Source organism: Syngnathus leptorhynchus, chromosome 10 (genome assembly GCF_054491065.1).
Source record: "Syngnathus leptorhynchus isolate UIUO chromosome 10, UIUO_Slep, whole genome shotgun sequence".
In the NCBI taxonomy this organism is placed as follows: domain Eukaryota; kingdom Metazoa; phylum Chordata; class Actinopteri; order Syngnathiformes; family Syngnathidae; genus Syngnathus; species Syngnathus leptorhynchus.
In genome coordinates, this window is record NC_141204.1 from 3845278 (window position 1) to 3858616 (window position 13339).

The following is a 13339-nucleotide window of genomic DNA, read 5'->3' on the forward strand; positions in this document are numbered from 1 at the left end:
AAAATCAAATTATAAGAAACAAAAATGGGTCAAATGTTTTGGACTCAAATAAACAAAACTCGTACTTGAAAAATAGAAAACTTGAAACTGAAAATAAACGTGTTGAGCTTGAAATTTGAAAAATAAAATATTTAAAGTAAAAATACTTGTATGTGAAGTTTTTTCGAGTTGAAAATAGCTTTGCTTCACTTTGGTAAATGTTTTAGCTAAAATATTTATTTTCAGGTTTATACCATTTATTTGTCAAGATATTAGGTATTTTTTTCTCAGTTGCATATTTTATATTTTCAGATTCACATCACTTCTTTTTCAGGTTCAACTCTTGTGTTTTCAGATTCGGATCTTTTTTCGAATTCCATTTTTTTATTTTTTTTTAATTGCACACTTTTGTCGAATCTGGCATGGGGTGGGGGGCGTGGTACTGGGCGTGGACGTGGAATCAGGAGTGACAGCTGAACAAGAATCCTTGGAACCACCCCCAAAGATAGCGTATGCAGTACCACAAATTATCGCTGGAGTACGCTGTTGCAGTCTTTTACGGAGGCTTTGCTTACAGTTGAGTTTATAAAAAAATATCTCATTTATTCATTTAAAATAAGAACTGTATTCAACGAGTGAAGTGATGAATGCCCCCCTTCAGGAATAAATCAATCTAAAAAATATAAATTCATATAGTATAATACAAATGTAAAAATTTAATGAACAAGTACAGTGCAAATAAGCATTTTCCGCATGCAATACCACTTACTGCCAATAGAGGTCACCGTTTCCGCCTGTTTCGTGGGTTTGGGTTTACAGCCCGGTGAGCGAGACCCAACCTGGCCGGCACACCGCCTCCCGCCCCCTGCATGTCATCCCCTCACCCCATTCGTGTTCATCCCAAATACTGCTCAACTCGCTCACCATCTTCACAAAACAACACTTAACACCTCCACGGTGTCGCACCCTCTGATTTGGAACCACTTGTTTGAGCTCGCCAGGTAAAGTATCGATTATTATTTGTATTTTTTAACCCACGCATGTTCTCCCCACTCGTGCGTATTTACGCACGGTTTTGGTGCGTTCATTTTTCGCGTTCACATTCCCTCAGGTTCCCAGCATCAACATGACATTACAGGAGATGTCAGGACTCGTTCAAGATGTCATCATACATGCTATTAAAACTTTGATTGTGCTCTCTCTCTTCCTTTCTCTTCCTCTCTATTTCTCACCCCCGCAGTGACTGTCATCAATATGTTGTGGATCTGCGTGGGTCTCCTCGCTGCTCTTTTCTCCTGCGTCCTCCCCCAGGAGGCTCAGGAGCCCATCTCCTACTCGGTAAGTAAAATAAATAAATAAATAAATAAATAAATAAATAAATAAATACAAGTAGAATGATAACAATAACAATGCGGGGAACTGATTTAACCATTCAACAACCAATGCAAAAGTTTGATATTTCTTTTAGGTCATTATTCAATTAAATATGAAATTCCATTCATCTGTTCTAGACCCCTCACTGCCCCAAATTATTATTTTTTTCAACAAAATGGAACACACTAATAAAAAGTATCTCTGATATCAAGAGTGTGATTACTGTGTTGAGAAAAAGTCACAACTGTGCACCAGGCTTGTGTGCTTTTTGAGGGGTGTGGCCATGTGAGTGACGTCATGAGGGCAGTAAGTACATTTTTAATCTTGCACTCGACAAATACTCCTTATATAAAAAAAACGAATAAAAACTAAATTAAAACGAATCATTTTTCCCCAAATAAAAACCAGCAAACCTGCTCTTCAAGCTAATTGAAATGAATCGAGGTAAAAAAAAAAACTCAACAAAATTTACTCTAATATAGTCAGAAACCCAAAGTTATTACAAACCCGTGATAGTTGTTTGATTTATGTTTTTAATACAATTGTGTTTCCTTCACAGTGCACTGAAGGTTATGAGTATGACAGTGTTAGTGAGCAGTGCAAAGGTGAGACTGTTTTACATTCATTTTTGAAAAACTGTTATAAATATAAAAACATGGCATATTTATTTCTGCTCTTTTGTCTTGTACATTCAGACATCGACGAGTGCGTCCTGCTGGATGACGCTTGCAAAGGAGGCATGCAGTGCATCAACCACTACGGTGGCTACCTGTGCCTTCCCAAGAGCGCTCGCATCTTCATCAGCAAGGAAGGTGAGGAGGTGCCCCCTCAAGAGCCCGCCGCGCCGCCCAGCCAGCCGCAACCCCCTCGGGTCTTCCCCGGCCGAGTCTCTTACAACGGTCTGACGACGGTCCGCTGCTCCGCTGGCTTCATGCTGGATGAGCAGAACATCTGCAGAGGTAAGAATATTTATTTACGTGCCGTGGTCAAGTCGGTCAGCAGGAGTGTGAATTTGCTTCCTCATTGAAGTCATAAAAAAAAAAAAAAAAGCACTTTGACCCCTTTGACCTTTTGGCTTTGACACGATGCCACCCTTGATAGAATTGCTTCTTTAAAACAAGAGGTTAGTGCTAATGCAAACATCATAAGAAATGCCATAGACAGAGACTTGAGCATTAGCATTTAACTTTTAAACATCTCCTAAATCTCATTTCATAAAATTGACTGGAAGCCAAGGCGGCTTACAACACCTCGCTTGCCGATTGGAATCCTCCGTCCCTGACATCTGCGTAGCACCGCCGTACTCGACACGCTTCAAAACTATTTGGCCTGAAGGGGTTCCTTATCTCCCAAAATATCATCAGTATGCCTTCTGTTGCACTTGGCCAAATACAGCAGGAGCGTGCATTTCCGAGCCAGGCCGGTATTCCATAATTACGTGTTAATGACTGGAGCGCTCCAGAGGTGAAGCCGTTCATCCATCACGCGTGTGCGCCAGATGTGTTGCAAGTTTGTGTGATGTCACATTTTGTAAACCGCTTGCTTGCGGCGTGATGTTTTTGGCTTCACCTCAACAAGCTAACGAATGTGCTCTGTTCCCGGGGGGGGTAACTAAAACCTATTGACCACTCTGGTTCTTAACATTTTGTCAAAAAAAAAAAAAAAAATAGCCTACTAGAACATCCGAACTTTATTTTTTATTTTAATGAAAGGCACTTCAAATTCAAATTTCTTTATTCATTTCTGCAGCTAGCTTAATAATAGAGTTAGCCTATTCTCAGTGGCTCAAATACTCTCTACTAATTATTATTATTTTTGATTTGTGACAAAACTTGTTCGGCGGTGTAACTCCAGCAGGCATGTGGCGAGCGGCTACGGGCGTAGAAACAAAAGTAACAAATGTACTTTTAATACACCTAAAGGCACGATCCGTGTGATAGTGTTCCTCATGTGTGTTTTTATTGGGACGTAAAACATGGCAGCGCTTACTGCTGTTGAGTCAAAAACAGGAGTGCAGCGTCAGGCTGGATAGAAGAGAAGAAAAAAAAAATGATGAGAAACATGAAAAGTGTGGGAGCGAACGCCTGGCCGCAGAAAAGCTCGTAATAACGTCACAGCTTTTTGACGGGCCGCTCCGCTTGTTTTCCGGTGACTCCATGTCGCGTGTGTGGCGAATAAACCCAGAGATCAGCGAAACGCTCGGTGGGGGGAAAAGAACACGGCCAATTTTCCACGGGTTGGACTGCCAAAGGAGTGTTTTCAACAGAAAAATGATGATATGACAAGAAAAAGCACTTTTGGGAAGTTCAAATACTTGATTAGGTGTCTCTACTTTTCTGGAGTATTTTATATTCTATTACTACATTTAAATGCAGCTAGCTATATTTCATACTTATTAAAAATATGCTATATTACTTGTTGAGGTTTCCTAAAACTCTTTAAACACAAAGCAAATAAGCATTTTTGTATAAAGACAACCCAAGAATGTCATCTGCTAGCTTAATGCTAACATAAATTGGAATTGACACAAACAGTTAGCATTTAGTCAACAGATATTTGAATCCAACTTATGAGTAACACATGAAGAAAGCTTCTCGTTAAGTTGTACACAGCACTAGAAGTCGCTTCTTTATTGATTAAATATAAGCCTGCAGATATCTTTTGACAAGTAAGAAAAAGAAAACAAAACTTGACCTTCACGTTGAACCCAGTCAGTTTGTTGTTGTAGTGACACAAATTGGCACTTGCAAATGCAACAGCCACATTAGCTATAAAACTTAAGTGCGAGTGTGACAGCTTAATGATACTTGCATTTCCATGACCTCGCCCACCCACTCAACACATGCACACGAGGAAAGATGGCCACAAGTGGTTGGCTGTAAGTCTTATTCATGCATATTAAGTCTTATTTCCAGCAGCGGTGAGATCATCTTCTCCCGCAAAACGAATGTTGTCCATCAAACGTGGTCTAATTAGTCATTAGCAATGTTGACAAGCGGTTAGCGTTATTATTTTAGGATGCTCACCAAGACCACCCTAAAAGGAAACTTGGTCCATCACATGATGCTTTTCAGTATAAGTAGCTGGAACGAGCCGATCGGTTGATACAAGGAACATGGCCGACGAGAACAGATGGAAAAAAAGCAAATAAGGAAATCGTGACAAAACAAAATCGAATCAAAACAAAGTTAACCCAAACACAAAATAATGATAGTAAGTGAAGGCATCATTGTATTTGTCATGGTTGAAATTAGACACTCATTCACAGCAGCGTGGGGCAAGAACGGACTTGCCCCTATCGTTGACTCGTCTGCTTTCACTGAGGTCACGCCGGCCACATTAGCACCCGCATGCCTGGCAAACTTGAGCAACATCCTTACCACGGAAATCTTTTCCAAATACGTGTGTGACAAGAGTAACCTGTACACTTCATTTTTTCCTGCTTTTTTTTTTTTTTTCCGTTAGCATGCATTGGCTCTGGAAGAATATCTCTGGAATGTCAGAGAGTTTTTTTTTTTTTTTCATTTGTTCCCATCTTTTGTGATGGTAAGAATTACTCACCACCTTGACAGATAAGCATCACATCGATCTGCGGGAAGCAGGAATGCAAGCGGGGGGAACGAGTACAGGGAGGGAAGGGAAGGGGGGGGGGGGTAGCAGAACGACACGCTGCCTTCACAGTTTCAACTTTTTGAGTTGACAGCCTGCTGATTTTTGGTGGAAGGAGACACGCGACCTTGTTTTTATGACCGTGAACGTGATCCGTTCCACAGCCACCCACAATGAGTCAAATACTACCAACCAGATATAAAGGTTTTTAGTTTTACCCTTCCTAAAATAGATGTTTTTTAAATTTTATTTTATTTTTTTTAATTAAATTGAGGAGTTGATTTAGGAAAAGAGCATTCCATAATATTGCACTTTATAAAAACACATAATTAAACAGAATGTGAAGACAGTTCATCATGATTCATTTATCGAAGCACATTTTAGTATCTGCGTCTTGTCCACCAGGAGGCAGTGTGACACAATCATGCAGCTTCAAATGAAGAAGAGTTTCACAACTACTATTCATGAGGACTAAATCGGGCATGAGTATTAGACAACCGTGCATTCCGGATTGTTGGGATGATTCTGTTTCTATCAAAGAGAAAATCAATTTTCCCTTCTCACTTTTGCACTTGATAGAAGTTAGTAACCCTAAGGAGACTTTTTTCTTACGGCACGCGTATCCAGCGTTTGGTGTTTTTCACCGTTTGCTGACATCAGCGATGGCACCTCTAAGGCGAACGTGTCCACAAAAGTGTTGTTCTGCTGTTGTTTTTGGGCGCTGTCCAGTGGCCAGCTGCTTCCTCCGTTCATCTGCTCACCGTGTGCTGATCTTTCCGTTGACCTCATGTCAGGAAATCAACACACGCTGCTTAGAAATCTCCACCAAGCACTTTATTTTCCTTTATTTTTTGGACAATCTCAGAGCTTCTCTGTTTCATTTCACATTCTGCTATTCTGGTTTTTCGTTTTCACCCACTACTTCTGAGAGCTATTTTAGAAGTCTCGTTTTATCCCCGCAAAAAATAGGAGAAAAAAAAAAAAGACAAAGTTTCATCCCAGTGAGCAGAACAGGGCAAATGTTTCTGATACAAATCTGAATGTTTCTGACCTTTTGTGAGCACAAATCAACCTTTAAACTCCCCTCTCAACAAAATAACAGAAATATTTCCCACTCTAATGCGAATAAGATTTATGGCTTCGCTTCTTTTGATTTTCTTATCTGCCTTAAGCTGCGACTTGCTTTGAAAGGGAAACACTCCCATTTTTTATTTTTTCTGTCTAAACTGCTTTTCATGAGAATATGCATGCAAAACAAACAAATCCAGCAGTGGTACTCAACATGCGGTACGTGAAGCAACTTTAGTATCCGGCTCCCCCTAGTGGTGCGTAAAATAATCACTTCAGTTCAGTTGTATTTAACTTTGACACTCAACACATTGGCATTTATTCCTAAAGAGCCATTCGTTTTTAAACATTTATTTTGATACATTTTATTTACCTTTTAAGTGCAATACATTTTAAACAAATCTTTATTTAAATTAGTAGGTCTTTTTTTTTTATTATGAACAATGTTACAGCAGCTGGTAAAAACACATCTTAGCTCAGTGATAAATGTGATTTTTACACTCGCATGGCAATTCTTGCCCCCCCCCACCCATTTTTTCTTCTTTGCAAAGATTCAATCATCCAATAATCCCCCATCCAACACTGTCCAAACCATTCCTTGGATCTCCTCCTGCTTTTCCATCACGATGGCTTCAGTGAAAACAAGACTAAATACTCTCAAGTGATAATTACAACAGGCCCTGTCATGTCAAGAATAAATCCGCTGTGAAAATAAGAAAACACCACGTACTTTTTGGCTTGTTCTTTGCTCACTGGCACATTAAAATTTGGTTTCACGTTGTGACAAAGGTAAAAAAAACGATTTATGGAAGAATTATGTTATCGGGCTAACAAAAGTAATCATTATGATTGAAGAAAATCATTGGGAAAACTAAAACAAATACTAAAAGTAAGAAAACTGAAACTAAAATGAAGCATTTATAAGAAAATAAACTCAATAATATAATATCCAAAACCACCACACACACACACACACATTCTTTGAGCTCCCTCTCCAAAACTCCCACGAGGCCTTTAGAATTAATCCCAAAAAAAGAGCGAAGGGAGTTTTAAAACTCTGAGATCACGCCGTAAATCTAACTTCAAATCTTCAACAACAACCAAAAAAAAAACCAGTCCTCCACCCTTTTTTTTTTTTTTTCCCCTCTCTCTCCTCATTCTTTCCACTTCCACTTGTCCCCTGGAAAGCCTCGCTCGAGCGTGTTGCTAACAAGAAAGCTGTGTGGGGAAAATGCGGATGACCTCACACATCATCACTTTTGGTGGCTTGTTGCAGTAAAAAAAAAAAAAAAAGGTTTTACGTGTCAACTATATGGACTTACTCCATGCGGTAAGTTGAGGTTGGGGGGGGCTTTACAAGACCCGGGAGGCCTCCCCCCCACACACACTGGCTGCGAATCAAAGGCTCAGCGACAAAGTAGCAGTTAGTTAGTGAGATGTTCCCGGGCTGCACATATGTCTTTTATTTGGAGTTTTCTTTGCCTCCCACACGTGTAATAATAATTGACTATTGGATTTAGTGTACGCCAGGTTCTCTCTTCTTAATCATGACAAGCCAAACGGTGCTTAAGTTCATCTTGATGTCAGAGAAAGAAAGTGCTGACTCAGTTGAAATGTAACTCAAGCGGTTCGTTATTCGCGTTTGTGCTATATTGCAAGTTTTATTCGACTCTCTGTTGGGAGGAACTGATGACATACTCGAAGATCAAACGGAGTTTTAACAAAAAAAATCAAAAATAAGAGAAGCGTAAGTGGTGCAAAAAGTACTGAAACACTTCAAATTTAATAGAGAAGTCAAATTAAGTTCACGTGCATTTTAGGCTAAAGTCCAATAACTTGAAATATTCTTGTGTCATATATTAAAAAAATTCTAAAAAAATGTGTTTGGATAATTAAAGGCCGCCAATCCCTAAAAGCATCCTTCTTGCATCTGCAAAAATTTAAATAAAAGTTATTTTGCCACAAGATCCATAAGGTGAACTGCATAATTTCTTTTTTTTTTTTTTTTTTTAAAGAAGTTGTTATTGCTCTAGTGGATTGTGATGTGACGTCAATTATTTTTTTTTTTTTATCGTCTGAGTCTGCTGACAGGAGGCACGCCATTTCCAGTCTATGTGAATCACCAAATACCTTCAGCCCAAAGGTGTGGTCCTGACTTGATCCCGGCTTTAAAGTACATCTACCTATTTACTGACATTGATTAGATCCAGTATAGAGTCAGGAAAAGCTGCCATCTTTTTTTTTTTTTTTTTAACTGCTTGACACGGAAGTCTGTCGCAGGTGCCTTCCAAGCCACATCAGTGAATTTAGATTTCCCGGCAAAGCGCTGCTTTCATCCTGTAGTCTTGTCTGTGCCCGTATGAAGTTTGCACCTGATGTCTCTTAAGTCGCCCTTTTGGACCGGCCTACTTTTTGTCTGTCAACACGCTTTAACGCTTTGTTCTTCTTTTGTGCTGCGGGTGGTGAAATAATCAGGACAAAAATGACGAGTAGAGACTCACACTATTTAGATACAAACAAAAAAAAATGTGTGTCAAATATAATGTGGACCGTAATCTGAACAATGATGTCAAATTTTCTTTCGACAGTATTTTGGCTTTTTAAGTGGCATTGTTCAAAGCTACAAACAGCAGCAACAGCACATTTTTAGCTTTTTTTTTTTTTTGCACTATTTTTGGTCGGCGCAGATGCCAAATCACAAAAATAACGACTCCCTCTTTCCCAATTCTGTGTGTTTGTGTGTGAGGTATTGAGGATAACTCACTTGACATACTGTGAAACTGATGCCCAATGGCTGTCTGCATTGGGAGGACCACCCAGGAGGACCTGCTGAGATGAGAGTGCATGGGCGTGTCTTTGGACGCTCTTCTCGTTTGTGTGTGTGTGTTGACTGCGAAGGTTGGGGGGGGGGGGGGTAGATGCAGCAGATGGCAGTTAATCATATACTGTAAGTTTTATTTCATGAGTTTGAAGAAAACCAGATTGCAATCAAATCGTGCTTATTTAAAATAAAGACAGAAATGACCCAATTACATAACTGTATTTGTGTGTTGGATGTATGCCTTTAAGAGGCGTGGCCTAGGGAGGGACATCAGCAGCTGGAGCATCTGTGCGTGAGGGTTTAGGTGTGAGTAGTGGCCTACAGCAGCTTCTTGAGAGTGTTTTTTTTTTTTTGTGGTGTGTGTTTGATTGTGTCCCATTCAGTAAGCAAGGCTATTATGCTTTTATCAATCGCTCCGATTATTTTCCAATTCACCCTAGTGATGGCGTATCGGAAGTGTGCAAGTATCACATTTTTGGGCTAACACCACATAGCAAAGAAATTACCTCCGGATTGACAAGGATTTCTAAATTGACGTTTGTTGAGAATAAAAAACAAAAGCCACCCTACATGTCACCCGAAATGACCATCCACGTCTGCTTTTTCCCGTGTGACCAGCTCAGCAAAGCCCCCACACGTCAAAAAAAAAAAAAAACTCTCCTTGCCCGTAGCGTGCTTGGCTTTGTTGCCATATGTTTCAGTATACATGTGTGTGTGTGTGGAGCACAGACATAGACGAATGCACCACGGGGCGACACACTTGTGGGCCTGAGCAAACTTGCTTCAACACCAGAGGCTCGTACAGCTGCCAGTGTCCTGCGGGCTATCAGAGGAACAGAGACCAATGTGTAGGTCAGTCTTTGTCATTTACTAAAACATCAAAATACACACCTGCTGTATTATGATTTTTTACAAATGACTCCAAAAAGTGAAAGGATCCTTTTTTTTATATCGAAGCGTGTGTGTGTGTGTGTGTGTGTGTGTGTGTGTGTGTGTGTGTGTGTGTGTCTGCAGATAGAGACGAGTGTGCGATGTCCCACTACTGCATGCACACGTGTGTGAACGCTCAGGGTTCGTACTACTGCGAGTGCAATGCGGGTCACCGCTTGGCCAGTAACAACCACAGCTGCGTCGGTAAGTCACGCAGAAGGAAGTGTGTTTGGAAGTCGTAAAAAAGCAGCACGGTAACGCTTCGGCGATAGGAACGTCGGATTCATCTTTCGCCAGGTTTAATAATAAAAAGGCCGAGCCATCCGCGAGGGGTGTTAGAATGTTTACAAGGACCGGGAAATAAGACCACACACACACGAGGATTAAATTATCACAAATATTGCCGATTTAGTTGGGAAAATTTGGAATATACATTTGACTGAGATTATTCTTAGAAAAAATGTAAGTCATTCACTACCGTGGACGTTTATATTCGTCAATTATAAAGTGGCGCACTGCCGCAGACATGAAACCTCTGCTTTTTTTTAATTTTTTTAATGTTTTATTTTATTATTTAGCACACACAAAAAATAACACAAATGTCACATGAAGAAAAAATAATAATTAAAAAAAAATAGCCACGCGCAAGGAAGACGAGAAACCCTGACGGTCTTATAAGGTGTCTCCCTAAGACTTCAAATTAAAATGAAAGAAAATTTGATAAAAATATATCTAATCAATCAATTGGAAAATAATCTTAAATTAAATGAGCATTAAGTCCTCCTGCTGACAGGCTGCTACTTTAATTACCTACCTGTATATTAATTAATTCTACATGAATATGGAATGTGTGTCTTAACAAGTCGTGTTCCCCTTTGTCAGACGTCAACGAATGCGACACGCAGAGTCCATGTCAGCATCACTGCTACAATCTGATTGGTTCATTCTTATGCCAGTGCAACCAAGGCCACGAGCTAGCCTCGGACTTGGTCTCCTGCCAAGGTAAATGCCGTACAATTGGGATTTACGAGGAATGTGTCATGACATCATCATGCATGTTGATGTTTCCTCCAGACATTGATGAATGCAGCTTCTCCAACTACATGTGTCAGTATCAGTGCATCAACAGTCCTGGAAGTTATTCATGCGAGTGCCCAGAAGGATACCAACTGCAGGGCAACAGGTTGTGTCAAGGTACTGCAACATCCTCAGTCACTCAGTTCTCTTGTCTAACACTAACAAACATTTTTTTATTTGACATAAATGTATACTCCATCCATCAAAGTATGTACAGATTGAACAATAGGGGCCCTTGGATTGACCCCTGGGGAACACCACTGGTCATAGCATTTGGTCTAAGATGCTACTACAAATTTGAGATCGAACTTGAACCAGTTTAGAGTAATATTAGAGATTCTTGCTGACAGTAGAACCTTTATTACCTGTAAGGCAATAATGTATGTAAATATTTGATATTATTGACGCTGCCAGACAATCAATGTGAATTATTATGCCTCGTTGGTGATTAGAACTCAGCCTCCCTTTCTGAAGACACACAACAAGTCACTTAGTATTTCCCCCCAGTAAACCACCTCAGTGAATTCACACACGCTCTGTGTTAGTTTTTTTGAAGTGGATTTATTTGATGTTATGTTTTTGCCCTCGCTGCCTCGGTCAGGTGCAGGCCTCTCGATGAATCCTGCCGCTTGTGGGAGGGAGGAGATGAATCCAAGTCACTGTGCCGCAAATAGACCTGTGGTTTGGACGACCCTGTGACCGAGCTTTTTTTTTTTTCTTCACGACCTTACCTCTAATACTTCTTTGCGTAACCGCCGTGTAGGATTCCCCCAGAACTACGACTCGGCGTAACAGATAGCAACTTTGCCATGTACATGATCTCGAGTTGTTTGTTGTGTCATGACTAGATGTGAACGAATGCGAGACGGGCACACACAACTGCCAAGATGATGAGACGTGCTGGAACTACTACGGTGGCTTCCGTTGCTATCCCAGAAACCCCTGCGAGGCACCTTACACCCAATCCTCGGAAAAGTACGTCAACGTCGCTTAAGTTGTCGCTCTTTGAGTAAAATATTTTGCAATTTTGCCAGCCGCTGCATCTGCCGCTCTCCGGCCGAATGCCAGGGCCTGCCGCCGTCCATCGTCTACAAGTACATGAGCATCCAAGCCGAGCGGCCCGTGCCCGCCGATATCTTCCAAATCCAAGCCACCAACATCTACGCCAACACGCACAACACCTTCCGGGTCAAAGCCGGAAATGAGGCGGGCGACTTCTTCCTCCGGGTAAGTTTTTTTTGAGGGGACATCACCAAAGAGAACGTAAAGTTTGTTTGTTAGATGTGCCTTTAAGGGGCGTGGCTTATTTACCTCTTTGTTCTCGCAGCGTTCCAGCAACGCCAGCGCCATGCTAGTGCTCACCAAGCCTCTGTCAGGCCCCAGGGAGTACGTGGTAGACCTGGAGATGATCACGCACCACCTGACCATGAATTATCACTCCAGCTCCCTGCTGAGGCTCACCGTCATCGTGGGGGCGTACGCCTTCTGAGCGCCCGTCGTCGTAACGCAGCCAATGTCTGTCTCCGTACAATTCTCGTACCTTACGTTATTCTTCATAAAATAGGAACCCTCGCATACGTCGCCACCACATAATGATGAAGAAGTCGAATGGATGCACGGTGATGACTTTTTTTTTTTTTTTATTACACAGCACTGTGGCAAGCCATTGATATCGGGATAGGATAAGTCTACACACCCCTGTTGAAAACGAGACTAACATAAAACATTTCAAAACTTTTTCCACCATATAACTTCAAATTCATATTGATTCATTAAAACCTGTCTAGAAGTTATACACAAAGGTAAGGAACAATTCTTTTCAAACCTTTTACATTACAAAAATCATTTCTTTTGCATGAGTAACAATTTCCCAGAAAGCTTCAGAATCGCCTGCCAGTGAGTCGCTTGCTTCATACGCATTAAGTCATGTACATAGCTAGGTAACAAATCAGTGTGTGTGTGTTTGCGAGGAAAAAAAAAAAAAAAAGAAGCTGCCTCAAAGGGCGTCCTTAATGTGGCCGAGCTGTTTATACTTTGCGCCGATGCACTTCCAACGCCAATAACAGGAAATATGAACGCAAGCTAGCAAACGGGTCGGTCTGTGGGTCACTCGGCCCCAGTGTTGCTTCACACGTCACAGTCGTGGCACTTTAATGCAGCACATATGTAGGACGTGTGTGTATGTGTGTGTATATATATATATATATGTCCTTAACTCACTTAAAAAAATATATTATTGTAACTTGGGTCATCCACCATCGTGCCTTAGAGACAGGAGCAAAAAAATCCCCCATCAGGCACAGCACTAATCCAGCCGTTCATACTTTCCATATATTGTTTATATTTTTTGGGTTCTGTTTAAAATATATTTTTTTAAATATCTTATATCAAATGTTTGTACCCAGAAGAGCAAAAGTTATATATCGTGGAATAAAATCTGATTTCCAAGAAAATTTTGTCGCAGTTGAATTCTCGATTTAG

The 13339-nt window shown here is 40.8% G+C and overlaps 1 protein-coding gene across 2 annotated transcripts; it reads left to right on the forward strand.

The window, feature by feature from the left end:
* Positions 1–893: 893 nt before the first annotated feature.
* efemp1 (EGF-like fibulin extracellular matrix protein 1) lies at positions 894–13301 on the forward strand. Of its 2 annotated transcripts, XM_085922451.1 has the most exons (11): positions 894–980; positions 1220–1317; positions 1913–1958; positions 2049–2312; positions 9581–9703; positions 9866–9985; positions 10664–10783; positions 10856–10975; positions 11707–11833; positions 11893–12085; positions 12186–13301. In XM_085922451.1, exons 2-11 carry the CDS (start codon positions 1234–1236, stop codon positions 12345–12347), a joined length of 1359 nt encoding a protein of 452 aa, XP_085778577.1. In that variant the 5' UTR covers positions 894–980; positions 1220–1233; the 3' UTR covers positions 12348–13301. The 2 variants fall into 2 exon arrangements, with proteins under 2 accessions (XP_085778577.1, XP_085778578.1); XM_085922452.1 differs by lacking the exons at positions 9581–9703; positions 9866–9985.
* The last annotated feature ends 38 nt before the right edge of the window (positions 13302–13339 follow it).

What these genes read in the sequence shown, in the direction of transcription:
- efemp1 (XM_085922451.1), top strand. Translation starts at nt 1,234, where the DNA reads ATGTTGTGGATCTGCGTGGGTCTCCTCGCTGCTCTTTTCTCCTGCGTC. An exon ending in TGTTAGTGAGCAGTGCAAAG is followed by an intron (nt 1,959 to 2,048) that starts GTGAGACTGTTT and finishes TTGTACATTCAG; the next exon opens with ACATCGACGAGTGCGTCCTG. An exon ending in TAACAACCACAGCTGCGTCG is followed by an intron (nt 9,986 to 10,663) that starts GTAAGTCACGCA and finishes CCCCTTTGTCAG; the next exon opens with ACGTCAACGAATGCGACACG.